Source organism: Syngnathus typhle, linkage group LG15 (assembly GCF_033458585.1).
Source record: "Syngnathus typhle isolate RoL2023-S1 ecotype Sweden linkage group LG15, RoL_Styp_1.0, whole genome shotgun sequence".
Lineage (NCBI taxonomy): Eukaryota > Metazoa > Chordata > Actinopteri > Syngnathiformes > Syngnathidae > Syngnathus > Syngnathus typhle.
In genome coordinates this window covers 10885174-10902112 of record NC_083752.1, presented here as the reverse complement: position 1 = coordinate 10902112, position 16939 = coordinate 10885174, and the positions used below count along the sequence as shown (strand labels likewise).

At 41.1% G+C, this 16939-nt stretch overlaps 1 protein-coding gene across 1 annotated transcript in view; it reads right to left on the bottom strand.

Moving 5' to 3' along the window:
- Positions 1 to 16366, bottom strand: part of LOC133168541 (uncharacterized) — a 16832-nt gene extending 466 nt beyond the window's left edge. Inside the window, exons 1-5 of the mRNA XM_061300154.1 lie at positions 15729 to 16366; positions 14847 to 14864; positions 13889 to 13906; positions 13438 to 13459; positions 11351 to 12942 (exon numbers count right to left, since the gene is read on the bottom strand). Of these exons, the coding sequence (XP_061156138.1) occupies positions 11351 to 12654 (1304 nt within the window). The 5' untranslated portion in view covers positions 12655 to 12942; positions 13438 to 13459; positions 13889 to 13906; positions 14847 to 14864; positions 15729 to 16366. The remainder of the gene's footprint in view (positions 1 to 11350; positions 12943 to 13437; positions 13460 to 13888; positions 13907 to 14846; positions 14865 to 15728) is intronic.
- Between the last annotated feature and the right edge of the window lie 573 nt (positions 16367 to 16939).

The window sequence follows — 16939 nt, the reverse complement described above, 5'->3', positions numbered from 1 at the left end:
TGTGTATTTTGGAAGATGTTAAGAGTTGACTCCTTTGATCTACAATTTCATCCCCTACATATTTTGGAAGCTCATATGTTGGCACCTGTGCATTTGTTCCCACGGTAAGCAAAGACTGATTTTCTATTTGTTATAGTGAAATAAACATCTGCATACTACTGCCAGAAACGGTGGTGAGAGTTGACTCTGATCTAGCCGCGCAACACGCATGATTGACAGCGCCACGTTTTTTTTTTTCTGGCCGCGCACTAGTTCTCAGGCTTTTTTCCCACACGTGGTACAGATCAAAAGAGGTGTCCACGGCCTTGTTAAGGCGGCATCACAATGTTAGAACACGGATAGACCAATATTGCGCATTTTTTAATTGTACAATTAAGTTTATACAATATGACTCGGATTATTTGCTCATTTCGTTTTAGAGTCCGCACTACTGAATGATATTTATTGAAGACAAGATGTACATTCACTGTCTGTCTCAAAAACTAAACCATATGAAGAAATATATTGTTCGAGAGATGCTTACTAATGGATCCATTTTTTTGAGGACATAGGTATAATAGATATAATAATATAGATTTTTAAGGTTATAGGGCTCATTTAATAGTTTTACACTTGCCGTCGTGCGCGAGGTTTATTTCGTTTCTTTTTCTTTCCTTGAATTCCAGCTAGCTGTTCTTCAACCAAATCGGTACAATTGTTATTAAACATTGTAAGAAACGGACCTGAAGACGTCTGACTCAAATTCGAATTTGAGTCAGACGTCTTCACGCGGAAAAGTGAGGATGTTACTTAATTTTCACCCAGTTTAAAGTAGTAAATACTAATTTACACAGTAACACAATGGTTTACAGTACAACAATAGACTACAAAGTGTTTATAAATGTTTTGGGAAAATCGGATTTCGGATTGGGCTGACATTGTTAAAAAGCGACTTACCTTTTCGACGTGTGGGAAAGTCTGATGGGAACTTGTGTGCGCCCCAATATCTTTGCGGGTAGTGGGAAATTTCAGTTACAGTGCACGCTAAACAGATATGCCACATTTGCATATGCAATCGATAAAAAGAGTGTCAGACACACATTCTATAAAAAGAGTGTCAGACACACATATCCCTGTAAATTCGTCTGAAATGTGACTAAACGATTGAGTGAACATGTTTCAGCATTTTAAGATGATGTTAATGATATACTACGATCACAGTCCTTGTGAATTCCGATTTCTATGAACGTAACACAACCCCCAACTCCGCCCCCATGCATCGTTAATATGATATTAATTACACACGGAAGAAAGACAAATACTAACTGCTAAACACATCATGTGAAATGTGATTATACGATCGAGAGCTGTCAGTCATGGTGAAAACATATTTTCGACTACAATTCTGATCGCGATTCTAAATGTCATTCTCTGCGGCCAGATGTCGTTCACCAAATATAAATTGGCAATTACTACGTGGTGAAATACATGGGCATATGAACATAATGAATTAGTATTCTTAAACGAATAAATGTCTGATTTGTGTATTTTGTAAGTTGCTGAATGTTGACTCTTATCTAGCAGCGCAAATCTGCGTGTACGCGACTTTTCTAAAATTTAGAAAAGGTATGTAGACTCAAATGTCTAGTAAATGAAATGTGAGGATATTGGAATACTTAATTAATTTTCACAAAGTTTAAAGTGGCGAGTAATAATTTCCACTGTAACACAGAAACGCAATTGTTTACAGATTACCGGCCCTGATTGGCTACCATAACGCTGCCTTAGCAACCGCTCACATAATTGGGCGCTGCCTTAGACAACCGCTCACGTAATTGGGCGCTGCCTTAGCCAATCGCTCACCGATTTATTACGTTAACCCGGAAAGTCCTGATTTTGGGACGAAATAGTTTTGTTGTTTTTTTTTAATCAAAGAAGTAATACAAGAAATAATATAAATAACCTTCAGAAACTCTGAAAAGGTATGAATAAATTGGGCTTGACTCGAAAGTGTTCAAATTCATGTTTAAATATTGGAAACAAAATATAATAAATCACACACGAGAAGAAAAAAAATTGTGCTTTTTGGGACGAAATACAGTTTTTTTTAATCGAATCAAAGAAGTAATGATAACTTTCAGAAACGCTGAAGACATACAAATAAAAACATATCAAGTATTTTACTGATTCAATAGATAATAAACATAAAAATGATTAACGACAACGAACAAAGACTTGAATGAGTTCAAACTTATGTTTAAATATTTTCGGACTGAATACAATGTTGATGGTTTTTTGCTGAATCAAACATGTAATGCTAGAAATAATGTAGATAACTTTTAGAAACTCTCAAGAAATAACAAAAATAATAATTAATAAACATAAAAATGATAAACGACAACAAACAAAGAACAAGAACAAACAAAAACAGAAAACATATCAAATGTTTTACTGATTAAATAAATAAACACAGTGATGATAAACAATAATGAATTAAGACTTAAATGTGTTCAAATTTTCGTGTAAACATTTGACACACTAAACATAATGAACCAAACGCAAGAAAAGAAAAAGTGTGCTTTTTAGGACAAAAATGCAGTATGATTCTTTTTCCAGCTGAATCAAAGACGGCAGTGGGGCAAAAATATGCCATAAAGGAAGTCATGCTTGTGCATGGGGATGCTATTTTGTATTTTGAATGTTATGTGAAGGGGCACTGGGTAGCACGTCCGCCTCACAGTTAGGAGGGTGCGGGTTCGATTCCACCTCCAGCCCTCCATGTGTGGAGTTTGCATCTTCTCCCCGGGGTGCGTGGGTTTTCTCCGGGCACTCCAGTTTCCTCCCACATCCCAAATACATGCTTGGTAGGCCGATTGAAGACTGAAGTGCACACCCGCGACCCCGTGGGGACTAAGCGGTTCAGAAAATGGATGGATGGATGTTATGTTAATTTCAGTGTTGTTTTTTAAGAGTTTAAGTGGAACATGATTGTAGACGCTGTTATACAAAAGATAATGCAAACATAATGTGAGGCAAATATATAATAAATAAATAAATAAATAAATGAAAAAATAAATAAATAAATAAATAAATGAGAACAGAAAACAGACTGTATCTGAGGCTTAGTAGAGTAAAATCAGAGGCTTCCGACTGTTAAAGGCCAAGCTGTTCTTTGTCAGCATTTCTGGATGCGTGTAAAACCACAGGCAAGACCCAAGAACATACTAAAAAAAACATGAAAGAGGTGTTGAGGAAAAGGAGGAAAATGCTTCATGAAAATGTTCCTTGTTGGTTACTCACAGAAGAATCAGAAGAAGTCCTGTGTGTTACCATGCTGGTTTGCGAGTTTGTGTTTCATGATGCTGGCCTCCCTTGTACAGGTTTTTTTTGAAAGGCTTGGCTCTCCCTGTGCTATAATATAACATCATAATTAATTCATATTTAAAAATCACATTACAATACAGTCATACATCAAGCATATGTACAACTTGTGTCCATCTTGAGTGAATGATATGAACACATTCAATTTGGAATGACAATTACTTACGTGTTGCTTGGAGTCAATAGAAAAGGAGAATAACACTGGTCCCATGGATCTTCTTAAAATTTCGGTCATTTTTTTGGCGAGACAGGCCAGGTCTCATCAAGGCTGAGTACCAAGGTGGCCAAGGTGGTCTAGACATGTGGAGCCACACGCAACATAAAAAACTGAAGAAGAAAAAACATAGAGGTGGTTGAGGACACGAGTTGAAAAAGACATTCAAAATTAAAGAGAGTGTTTTGTGACAATAGTCAATAATAATTGGCTACTTACAGAGGAATAAGAAGTCCTGCTTCTTGCCACCATCTCTCTCTCTCTCTCTCTCTCTCTCTCTCTCTCTCTCTCTCTCTCTCTCTCTCTCTCTCTCTCTCGTGTATCATCAAAGCTCCAACTTGGTGTCGTGGAGCCACACCAGCATCTCTGGTCCCAGGTCGAAGAGGCCGGTCTCTGAGGGTGGTCTATAAAGGGGGCAGGTGTTGATGATGTGGTCGGCTGTCTGCTCGGGAGCGCCGCACTCGCATGCCGCACTGTCCGCATGCCGCACTGTCCGCCAGTCCCCACTAGACATGTTGAAGCGGCCAACACCAGTTCTTAAGCGGTTCAGTGTGGTCCACTGCTGGCGAGGTAGTTCGTCTCCTCCTATGGCGCCGTCTCCTGGTTCCCAGACATAACGGTGCATGAGGGAGGGGCCAGCTGCCTCCCACTCCAGCTTCCAAGCTGCCACCAGCCAGGCATCTCTGGAGATGTCTTCAGGGATGGAATTGAGCATCTCTTGTGCTGCCATGTTGTAGGGGTGGCGTGCCTTGAGTCTGCTTGGGAGTCATTGGTCCATGATGAATGTTTTTGCATGCTCAAGGTCTTTGTGGAGAAAAAAGGACAATCCAGCTAAATTGATTGAAAATGTATGATTCTACAGAGGGCTTACACAAGCTTAACTATAAATTACAACATGTTACAATGTTATAATTACATTACAATAAGGTGATATGTCATGCCTACCTCTGGCCTCCATTCTGGGATGAACTGCTTTCGCCAGATAAAAACTGTTAAAATACAAAAGAGTGAATAGCAGCATTTAGTGTCTTTAGAAAGAGAGGAAAAAACATGTTTCATGACGAGCAACTTACCTCATCTGTTTTCTGTTCTCGCCTGGTGATTATGACATTCAAAAAAATTCAAAATAAAAGTTCAAAACAATTAAAAAATTAAAATGTAAAAGGCCTTCCCTTAACTCATCTTTAAAATTAGATTGTAAAATAAAGGTTTAAAAGGTTAAAATTTGATTGTAAAATAAAGGTTTAAAAGGTTAAAATTTGATTGTAAAATAAAGTTTTAAAAGGTTAAAATTTGATTGTAAGATAAAGGTTTAAAAGGTTAAAATTTGATTGTAAAATAAAGGTTTAAAAAGTTAAAAAGTCTCCTCTCAACCATAAGTTAATTTAAAAAGTTAAAAAGTTAAAAGTTTTAAAAGTTAAAATTTTAAAAAAATAAAAGTAACATTTTTAAAAATTAAAACGTTAAGTTAAGGGAAGGCTTTTTAAAAATAAAAAGTTGAGTTAAGGGAAGGCTTTTTAAAAATTAAAAAGTTGAGTTAAGGGAAGGCTTTTTGAAATTTTAAAAAGTCTTTGCCTTCCCTTAACTCAACGTGATTCCTCACCGACCCCCAACCACTATTCCATCTCAACCTATAGGACTATCTTCCCACCATAGACATGAGGTCCTATCTGCAGGTTTCTTTCATTTGTCATTTTGAGCAACCTTCGCCCCAGATCCCATCTCACCTAAAGGCAACAAATCACCCACCACATCCCACCACTAATATTATACACTTACGACAACGTTCACGTTCTGATTTCCATCCTTTTTGCAAATGCTGAACCACATGATTTAGCTGTGACTTACCTTTCAGTGGCCAAAACACAGAAAACAGGATTGTGATAGCTGTAGTACGTTTGCAAGACACCTGAATGAAGAGCACACTGAGGTCGAGAGACAAAAATTAAGTCAAGCAATGTGTTTTTGTCAGTGGTAGCAGTGGTTATGAGTTGCGTGTAACCTGTTGAGCGAAACAAATCGAGAATGGGCTTGAATGAGGCAGATAGCATATCTTCATTAAAATCTCCACATACCAAGATCTGATGATGGTCCATTACTTCAAGGTACCGCAAGAGATTTCCCAAGCTTGGCAGAAAAGTGCGCAGACTGTTGCCTGGAGGCCTGTAAACGGCAGCAATCAACACATTGAGGGGAGCTTCAAGTTTCACCACAACAAATTCAATGTCGGTCACACCCTGTATGTATTTCTTTTCCTGGGCTGCAATGTGACTTTTGACACAAATACCTACGCCGCCACCAAGTTTCGTTGCCAAGTCAGGACAGTTTGTGTAAGAATCTCTTCGGTTCCTGTGAAACATTGTGAAGCCTTCCAAGCAGGCACGTCCATCAGCCACAGATCCTTGAAGGTGTGTCTCTGTGAAGCACAAAACATCAGCAAAGTGCAGCTCGTGGTGGCACCTGATGTCCTGCACATGACAAGACAGCCCTTCGGTGTTATGATGGACGACAACCAGGTGATTTGCTCGATCTACCGACGGCATCACGTGAAGGAGTGGCATGACGCTCTCCAAAGAATCCTCTGCCATCTCAGCAAGAGCAGCAGTGATTTCTGGATTTGCATGAAGTCTTCTCTCGTCCATATGCAGAATGTGCAGACCGCTGAGCGAGGTCACTCTACTCAGAGCTACGTACCCCATGCCGTGTTCGAAAACGCCTTTCAGCGAAACAGCAGCCTCTGATGTTGTCATGCCTTGTACCTTGTGGATCGTGCAGGCAAAAGCAAGCTTGATGGGAAACTGTCGGCGCGTCACTCCAGGCTTTTTCAGCTTCTCCTCCTGTCTGTCAATGTACACACGGTTAGCGGCACGCGCTGTGTTACTCACATGATCAAGTTCCAACCCAACTTTCTTTACGCGGGCTTCATTCGGATAGTTGACCAATTCCACAATTTTTCCAAACGTCCCGTTGCACAGACCTGCTTGAACATCAAAATTACGCGTGAGCATAACACGAGCACCGAGGGCAACTCTGATCGAGTCCGGGAGCTCGCTCTTAGCGCCTTGCACAGGGAAAGTTTGCCTCGCCATTCTGCCGGTTTGTTTGTCCTTCTTGTAGTCATCTGCATCAATTTGTACAATGTCCTTATGAAGCAGATCCAGCATCGCAGAGTTATGGCCATCTACCTGTTTATTGGTGGCAAAAACATGCAGAATATGACTTGGACACATTTCTGGAGAAGTGTACCTCGTAGCAAGAAGAGCTCTGTCCAGTTCCGAAAGTTCATCAGACTTTTCTTTCACCCGGAGTCGGTTCAGCAGTTCGGCAAAGGCAACATCGTCTTTCTGCCTCATGATGGCGGTGAGCGTGATCTTTTTGAAGTTGTCACGCCAGTGGTCCAGCCGAGTGGGATCGTACACGCATAGCGGTTTGGACTGTCTCACGGGAGGGAGCTGAAAGAAATCTCCAACAGCAAGAACAGACATGCCACCAAAAGGTAAATTGATGCCTTTGATTTGTATCAACCTGGCATTCACGTAGGCAAAGAGGTCTTTGGACACCATGGAAATCTCGTCGATGATGAGTATTTGGGCGATCGACAGCTCGGCTCTGACTTCGTCCAGTTTATTGCCCAGGCCGTGGTACGGGGGTTTGAGACTTCTCGGCAGTTTGAGCAGACAATGCAAAGTTGTCCCAGAAATGTTGAATGCCGCCGTGCCAGTGAAGGCTGCGAGAACGACCGTCTGTTTGGAAATGTCGGCCTCCTCAGCCAGTCGTGGTAGTCTTTGCAGTATTTTGGTAGCCTCGGTGTAGATACACTTAATGAGATGCGATTTGCCGGTCCCGGCGCCACCGTTGATGTGGTAGAAGAACTGCTCGATGGGCTTTGAGCTACACACACGTTTTATGCACCAATCTCTGACCTTGTAGAAAACAGACGCTTGCTTTTGGTTCAGGTTCCGATACATGTCACGTAACACTGCGGGATCGATGGCAGCAGCTTCTGTCGCAATGGAAATTTCAGACGTTTCTGACCTTACGTTATAGTCCGGGACATTGTCCTCCACGTTGTCATTTGGTTCATCTCTTGCGTTGTTTTCCTCAATGCATTCGAGTCTTTGCAACTCGCTCTCAGGAGCCAGGTGGCACCATTCGTTTATGACGAGCCCGCTCTCCTCCACCTCTTGGATGGCATCGTCAATGTCTTTACTGTGCTTCTCATACCTTTCTCTGTTCCTGTTGACAATTTCGCACACACGCTCCACAGAGTCGTTATATGGTAACTGTACACAGGCATGATCATGAAACAACTGATATGAGGGACAGCGTTCAGATTTTAACTGGCAATTAGCACGATGAGGCAGGTACAGCTTGAGCAAGGAGCAGTAATATTCCTCTGGATTCTTTTGTTCAGAGAATTTGCAGTATTTGATGACCGCAGCTTTTTCTTTTCTTTTCTGGACAAAGCCCATGTCGTTCAGCAGAGGCAAAACATTTTTGCCTTTTACCTGTTTTCCATAAACAATTCTGCATGTTGATGCAAAATCGGCCAAGCACATCACTTCAAAGTCCTTCGTTTGGGGTCTGCTTTTATATTTGTCTGGCAGGCCAGTCATCCACACTTCATGAGACTCCTGCGTTTTGCCCTCAAGGAGCGAGAGAGGATAACTCATTTTCAGCGGATTGTCACTCGTTTGTACAAATACCACACTGCGAGAGGACTGTTTCATATGCAAGCCGCACGCGCGTGCGACACACTCCTGAGCACTCACTTCTCTTTTCTTTGAGTACGCTTGCATGATTTGTTTCATTTCATCGCTCTCATTGACATTTTCATTGCGTGAGTTTTCAATAACAGACTTCAGGTATTGACTCAGACCGTGTTCAGCTTTGCTGATGTAGCTGCAGATGTATGAGATGCACGAAAAGGCATTCAGAATGTACTGGATGTCCAAGTTGGCATCCCAGGCAAGAAGCAAATGGCGGTTGTAGTTGTTCACCCAGCAGTCTTTTGGATCTCGCTTGAGCACAACAGAACTCTTTGAGGCGGTCATGTACAAACATTCCACGTACTCGGCGTCAGTGAGCTCGCATTTAGCCAAAAGCTGCGGCAAAGTCAGGGATGAGGTTTCGGGTTCATTCAGCAAACGCTGCACACGAACAAGCTTGTCATTTGCCACCACCTGCTTCTCCTTGTGTTGATCTTGATTTTCACAGGCTACAGGTGTGATGATCATTGTGGTTTCGCACGGTGGTCTGGGAAAACCAAATCGGCAGTTTGCACCTTGGTGTTTGACGCACGTTTTGGTGTGACCTTTGCTGTGCATCTGAACTTCTGTGACTTTTTTATACAACTCGGGTTCCTTTTCTGGGTCCGGCAGCTGAGCCGAGATGTAGCGGGACACAAAATCGCAGATGGCTCCTTCTGAGGCTTCCTCAAATACAGGGGCATCTTTAACCCATATGAGGCAATGAATGTGAGGACTTCCTCTGTGCTGAAACTCCAATCGGTAAAAGTAGTCGACGACTTCACCAATCGGTCGTGCCGGAGAGAGGATCAAATCTCTGAACAGAGCTTCCACACGTTTGTCAAACATGCGCATTGTCGTCACTGGATTGCTGCGTAGAATTTCACACTTGGTGGCCCAGTCAAGTTCAGCAAAATCCACCACCTCACCTTGTTGCGCTTTAATGGCAGTGATGACCTCTTCCCAACGCATTTCGGCAGCAGAAAATGTGCAAAAGAATGTGGGTGTACCCAGCTGTCGGATCATTGCAAAAAGATCTTTGGTGGTTCTTTCCCAATAGGCTGGCGTGCCTCTCAGGGGCGTCATGAAACGGACTGCATCTTTGCTGTGCACCAGCTTTTCAACTTCACGTTTGTCCTGCAGCATAGCATTGTTTATCCTCCGACCATCCCTGGTAAAAGGTTTACCTTTGCGTAGCTGGATTCTCATGCTTGATGTTGCCAGGTAAATTTCAATCACAAACTGAGCAAAAAACAAATAGTTTGTATCACGAGCAAAACGTTCATCCACACAACACAGACGTGTTTTGAAATATTTGCTTGGTGTGACTTTTACTTGTCTCTCTTCATCAAGGGTGTTTTTTCCGGTTGGAAATTGCACTGGAAATGCCATGGCCTCAAGTTTGGGAGTCCTGAAAAAGCTTACGGGGTTATTTCTTTCTGCAGGAGCCACACAGTAAATGCCTTGAGTAAAACTCATAATTTCCTCTGACACATCATTTGGTTGGAGACATGACTCCAGGATAACCCCACCGTTTGGTGCATCACCTTCGTCCACATTTTCAGCACACTGTTGTTGCTGCACATTACCACGTGCATCGTTCTGTGAGTCACTGTTCAATTCACAGAGAGCATCCCTCTCAAATGTGTGGATTGCCTCGAGGTCTTCCTCATTGTAGTCACTTTCGTTCATTTCGTCTTCATCAGAGCTGCTCTCATCATCAGTGAGCGTCGGGTCACAAAGGTCAGCATCGTCGCGGATGGTGATGTTTCTGTACTGCGGATGAATTTGTTTCAGTTTTATCAGGGCACTCATTAGCTTGGACCAAGTGACAGTTTGAAATATCTGATGCCCTTTGTAACAAAGTCGTCTCTTCAGTTTCACTCTCAACACCTGAGACCTACTTCTTAGTCTGGGCAAGACATTGACCGTTTCTTCCACTTCAGATGGTACACACACAACATTCCCACGAATGGCTCGTTGTTGACCCTTTGGCAGAGGCACAATTTTGGCAAATGAAATGCATTTTGAAACAAGATGTCTTTCCAGAATATTCAGATCACACAGTTCAGTGGGAATGTCTGCAAGTTGGAGATTGTTACTTACAGCAAGTGCTGGCATTTTACCATCTTTGAGATGTGCATGGCAGGTGTGACATATCCACTCCATTTTTCTCTCATCCGGTACTTTGCAGCATGTGTTACATTCACGATTACAAATATGAACAAACCTTCGTGTGAGACAACTTGCAACAACGTCCTTGTTTTTCTTATATTTGGTCAGCTGGCGTACTTGATTGGGAAATAATGCTCTGTGGCAAACTGTGCAAACAAAAGTCGGTCCATTTTTTACCAGAGCTTGGAATAGCGCAACAGCTTTCATGATTGCATGGTCGTTTCTCTCTTTGCATAATCTGTTGATGACTTTGTATTTTTGTAGCAGTTTCATTGCAGTTGTCCTCGTAGATGAATCATGATTGGCTTTCCAGCGCAAACTCATGTTTTCCTTCTGCTTGGCTCTGAAGGCAGGGTCATGTGCGTAACGTTCTTTGATGTAGGAACGCTGTTTGCGCCTAAATTGATCGTCATGAACATATCGCTGCTTGATAAAGGACTGCTGTTTGCACCTAAATTCATCGTCATGTGCATATCTCTGCTTGATATAAAAGCGCTGTTTGCGCCTAAATTCATCGTCATGTGCATATCTCTGCTTGATATAAAAGCGCTGTTTGCGCCTAAATTCATCATCATGACCATATCTCTGCTTGATATAAAAGCGCTGTTTGCGCCTAAATTCATCGTCATGTGCATATCTCTGCTTGATATAAAAGCGCTGTTTGCGCCTAAATTCATCGTCATGTGCATATCTCTGCTTGATATAAAAGCGCTGTTTGCGCCTAAATTCATCATCATGACCATATCTCTGCTTGATAAAAAAGCGCTGTTTCCGCCGAAATTCACCATCATGACCATACCTCTCCTTGATAAAGGAACACTTTTTGGTCCGAAATGTATCATCGTGATTGTACCTCTGACTGATGTAGGCGCGCTGTTTCATCTTAATTGTGTCATGTTTGCGATAGCGGTCGACTGCGAACGACTTTTGTTTTACACGGAAATCAGAGTCTTGCTGGTAGCGGGTCACGATGTAAGACTTTTTACGTTGTCTAATCTCTGGAGTTTGGCAGTATCTTTCCTTACTTTTCATGTTTGAGTTTATTCGCCTTGTTTCTTGTTTTGTGAGTCTCGCCATAGCATTATCAATTATCTTTTCTTGGGCTTGAGTTCGTCTCTGAAATGTTTTCCTTTTGGATTTTGCAATTTTCAACACATCTCGTGTTTGTTTTTGCTGTGTACATACCTCACTATTGTCATGTACCCCTTCAATGGACTCGGGTTTGCTCGCACATGGTTTGGACTCACCCGTCACCATACGCTGTGTCATCTCAGCAGCAGACTTGCTTAACAAATCATTGTGTGTTGTCATAAGAGATGATTCTGCATCAATCGCCATTTCACGGTCACTTGCATCGTCAACAGGTTGAAACCTTACCGGCATCAATTCATATTGAGTAGTGGGAGCTGCACCAGCCAGAGTGAAAACCTGTATGAGCTTATCTATCAGATCGTTCAAACATGTAAAAAGCATCATGACAGCTGTACCACGCGGTGCACCGGAGGGCGGAGGGAGCCCATCACGTTCTCTGGCGTGTGGATCAAAATAGCCATATCTGCCTTGGTGGTTTCGGAAAACAGCAATAAACAATGAATTCATAACCAAAAGAGCATAATTTACCTCTGACACCAGGCACTGAAGTCCGTCACAGAGCATCATAAATGCCACATCAGCAATAGCGGAATTGAAAAGACCATACATTGACTGATACTTTATTAACACATGCTGTTTGTGCAAGCCGTTCACAATGGATGGGATTTCATCGGTTGCCAAATGATGATGTTCGTACCGTCCTTCTGCTTTCAGCACAGCCACAGTAGCCACATAGAGCTCATTGCCTCGATCGAGAACAAGGTCCAGGTGAGCACTGGTCACATTCTCTATCTCCTGCAGGAAAGCTAGAAATGTAGCAGAGTTTGCAGCACACTGACTGTTTCTGGAATCGGCATACTTTGGATGATCTTGACTGTAGGATGCCAAAACACATGTTACAGGATCATGAGATGTAGACATCATTACCTCCATAGAGTTTTCAGGTTCAATGGCCATCAATTCTTTGGCAGTTGTTGGTTTATCTGCACTTCCAGAGTCTGTGTTGTTTTTACGCTGTTGCCAGCTTACCTTGGCAGCTTGCGCCTTCTTGCTTTTGCGTGGCATGGCTCGTGTCTTTTCTCAATTGGATTCCACACAACAGGTAATAAAGAAGTCTCAACAGTCAGGCCCCGATGCAAGGGGATATATTTCAATGCACAGCCCAAAAAGGGTTTTTGTCTTATCCACAAGTCAGATTGTCTTATCCACAAATCAGATTGTCTTATCCACAAGTCAGATTGTCTTATCAACACCACAAGATGGACAGTGAGTGAAAGAAGTCAGAGACAAAAGGTGGAGCAGCGATAAAGAGGGTTGGGGTGGGTTGGGGTGGGTTGGGACTCAGTCGGCAGCCTGGGTAGAAGGGGTACAAAAAGCATAAAAGTCAACCACAGTGTTTAAACATTTGTTACAACGGTACCATCTTTCTACTTCTCTTGTAATTCACGTCAGCTTTAAAAATGGTGGCACTGCAACCTTATTTTTACTGTCACTGCTGAACCGCCGTATACTAGAAATTGACTTAAATTAAATTTGCATGACAATTTTTAATAAAATGTGAAATTCGGTTAGCAATGCTTTGCAGAAAAACATGTTTATTATGTGGCCACATAAAATGAATGATAAAATGCACAACAGTAAATGCTAAAAGATTGTAATATTCCTAACAAGAGCATTTGTACATTAAATGTATAAACGCATTAACAAACAGGTGACAGGATCTCTGCATCTAATTGTATGTTGTACAAAGAACAAACAGCATTTTTTACAGTTAAACATCACTATGAAACTTTTACTGCATAATGGGTGGAAGCATGGTTAGCTGGCTGGATATGATCGGCACTTCACCTTTGGTCAAAGCGAATGAACTCTGCAAACAGAGACAAAAAGAGAATCAGTTATTGTACTTGAACATACAAAATGTTGCAGGACTATTTAAAATATACACATATATTTATATTTTAAATATTTCTAGCACACAATCTACTTAAACAAAATTAAGCAAGAACAGAACATAATCATCTGAATATGATTCACTTCAAACACATCCACACAGTGGTCACAACTGGGGATGCTCCTGCCACCATACAAACCAATGATACAAAAAATGAGGAATAGTCGCTATTTGCACACAACACGACAGAAGAGTCACAATTTATTAGAAAACCCAAAAGGTGACCTTATTAGCGTTTGAGTAAAAATCAAGAGCATGAAGAAAGAATTATTTTGTTGCCGCAAAAACTATAAATCTGTCTGAAAACTAGTTAGTGAAATTAAATAATCATAAGCCACGCCTTACCTGATCAAAGCAGTTCAACTGCATAGAGAGGAAGAGAGAGAAATCAGTTACTGTACTTGAGCATACATTTCCATCAAATGTAAAACTTTTAAAAACATTTTTAAATACAAACAAATATTTTGGTTTGGGAATTTTAAATATTTCTTGCACACAAACTCTACCTATCAAAAATAAGATACAATACAGCATACAAACGTGAATCTTCTTATGTTTGGAGAAAATGTTCAAACTTCCACAGAACCCACAATACACTTTTAACACATCCGCAAAATGGTCAGAACCATGGATGCTCCTATGATGACGATCAGCCAATTTTCATGAATATTTGTGTAATTCAAACATATTATATTAAAGACGCCATGCCTTTCTGCCGTAGAGAAATTACAATGGCGACCGTAGGTGTATTGACTTTATAAACTTTATAACCACTTAAACGAAACACATTTGGATTCAGAAAATCAGTCAATTGCAGTCTAGCTCGGCAGGTATTCAATGGCCGTTTAATGTTTCAAAATGTGAGGGGTTGATGTATGAAATTATAATGTTGACAAACAAGTGTGACTCTTGCAGTAATTTCGATAATCGATTTTATATGTCTTTTTTCTTTTGTTGTTTACGCTGCAACAAGCGACAGCACCACATCAGGTTTTTAATGTCACTTGGATGACACCTAGTGTTCAAATTGGGAAGCAACAGTTTGTGTCAAGCACCACCACAACAAACGTTGTAATGTATGCCAAATTTCTCCCACAAAAAAAACTGGAATCTTTGTGATAGTATTTTTTCAGAGCCCTTTCTATGTAACACCAAAACCTACTTTCTCTTTAGTCTTGTATTTTCAAAATTCTTTAAAAATCATGAGCACGAAGAAAGAATTTTGTTGCCACAAAAACTATAAATCTGTCTGAAAACGTCTGATGCCATTAATGAAAATAAATAATCATAATCCACACTTTACCTGATCAAAGCAATTCACCTGCATAGAGAGGGAGAGAGAGAGAGAGAGAGAGAGAGAGAAAATTCAGTTACTGTACTTGAACATAAATGTAATTTTTTTTAAAATATATTATTTTTAAATACAAACAAATATTTTGGTGTGGGAATTTTAAATATGTCTTGCACACAAACTCAACCAATGAAAAATAAGATACAATACAGCATAAAAACGTGAATCTTGTGTTTGGAGAAAATGTTCAAACTTCCACAGGGACTGCAGGGAGAAAGACGCCATGCATTTCTGCCATAAAGAAATGACCCCAAATGACCCCAGATAAACCGGAAGTGACACACAGCAACAGTCTCTGTCGTTGTTTGTCTACTAAACATCAAAATTTATTTATATTACAGTATGCGTAATAGTGAAAACCATTGTAAGATATATTTGTTGCATCCAAGTAAACGCAACGTAATACAACTACAATGTGACGTCATATTTGGTCGCCGATGTGTGGCCTACAAGTAAACACGAGGGTGGGGAAAACTACAATGTGACGTCATATCTGGTCGCCGTACTCACCGTAAAAGTCCCTATTGCGATTATTGAAAGAATCAAAGTTTAATATAAAATATTTAATTCGACACAGCCACCGCCTCTTAAGTTGAACCTATTTACGCCTATTGGACTCCGGGGCCGAGCTGCAACGAAGGTAGTTGCTATTGAACGTTTCGCTAATGCTAACTAGCTAGCGGCAATGCTTCACTGAAAAAATAAACCAACTAAACGACGACTTATGGAAAGCATCGCCGAAGCTGCCAACCAAACGGCGCACACATGAAACAATTTGGGAGCAGACAAACAGCACAACAGTAAACAATGTAACACTTAAATGTCTACACTTACTTTCTGGCAAACACGCACACAATCACAGCAACAGTCTCTGTCGATAACCGCCGTCTGTGACTGACCACTGCGCGCGGGCTGCAACAATCGCGATAAGCAGCTATAACTCACGCGAGACTTGGCGTGGTGACGTCACTTTCCAACGCAACAATTTAACCCCAAAATGTCCATTGATTTTTCAACATAGGATGCGTTGTTTGTCTACTAAACATCAAAATTTATTTATATTACAGTATGCGTAATAGTGAAAACCATTGTGTAAGATATATTTGTTTCATCCAAGTAAACGCAACGTAATAAAACTACAATGTGACGTCATATTTGGTCGCCGAATTGTGGCCTACAAGTAAACACGAGGGTGGGGAAAACTACAATGTGACGTCATATCTGGTCGCCGTACTCACCGTAAAAGTCCCGATGAAATAAAGACATTTATATACATACTATTGTGATTATTGAAAGAATCAAAGTTTAATATAAAATATTTAATTCGACACAGCAACCGCCTATTTACGCCTATTGGACTCCGGAGCCGAGCTCGACCAAGGTAGTTGCTATTGGACGTTTCGCTAATGCTAGCTAGCTAGCGGCAATGCTTCACTGAGAAAATAAACCAAATAAACGACTTCTTATGTAAAGCATCGCCGAAGCCACCAACCAACTGGCGCACACACGAAACAATCCGGGAGCAGACAAACAGCACAACAGTAAACAATGTAACACTTAAATGTCTACACTTACTTTTTGGCAAACACGCACACAATCACAGCAACAGTCTCTGTCGATAACCGCCGTCTGTGACTGACCACTGCGCGCGGGCTGCAACAATCGCGATAAGCGGGTATAACTCACGCGAGACTTGGCGTGGTGACGTCACTTTCCAACGCAACAATTTAACCTCAAAATGTCCATTGATTTTTCAACATAGGATGCGTTGTTTGTCTACTAAACATCAACATTTATTTATATTACAGTATGCGTAATAGTGAAAACCATTGTGTAAGATATATTTGTTGCATCCAAGTAAACGCAACGTAATAAAACTACAATGTGACGTCATATTTGGTCGCCGATTTGTGGCCTACAAGTAAACACGAGGGTGGGGAAAACTACAATGTGACGTCATATCCGGTCGCCGTGCGCCACCGTAAAAGTCCCGATGAAATAAAGACATTTATATACATACTATTGTGATTATTGAAAGAATCAAA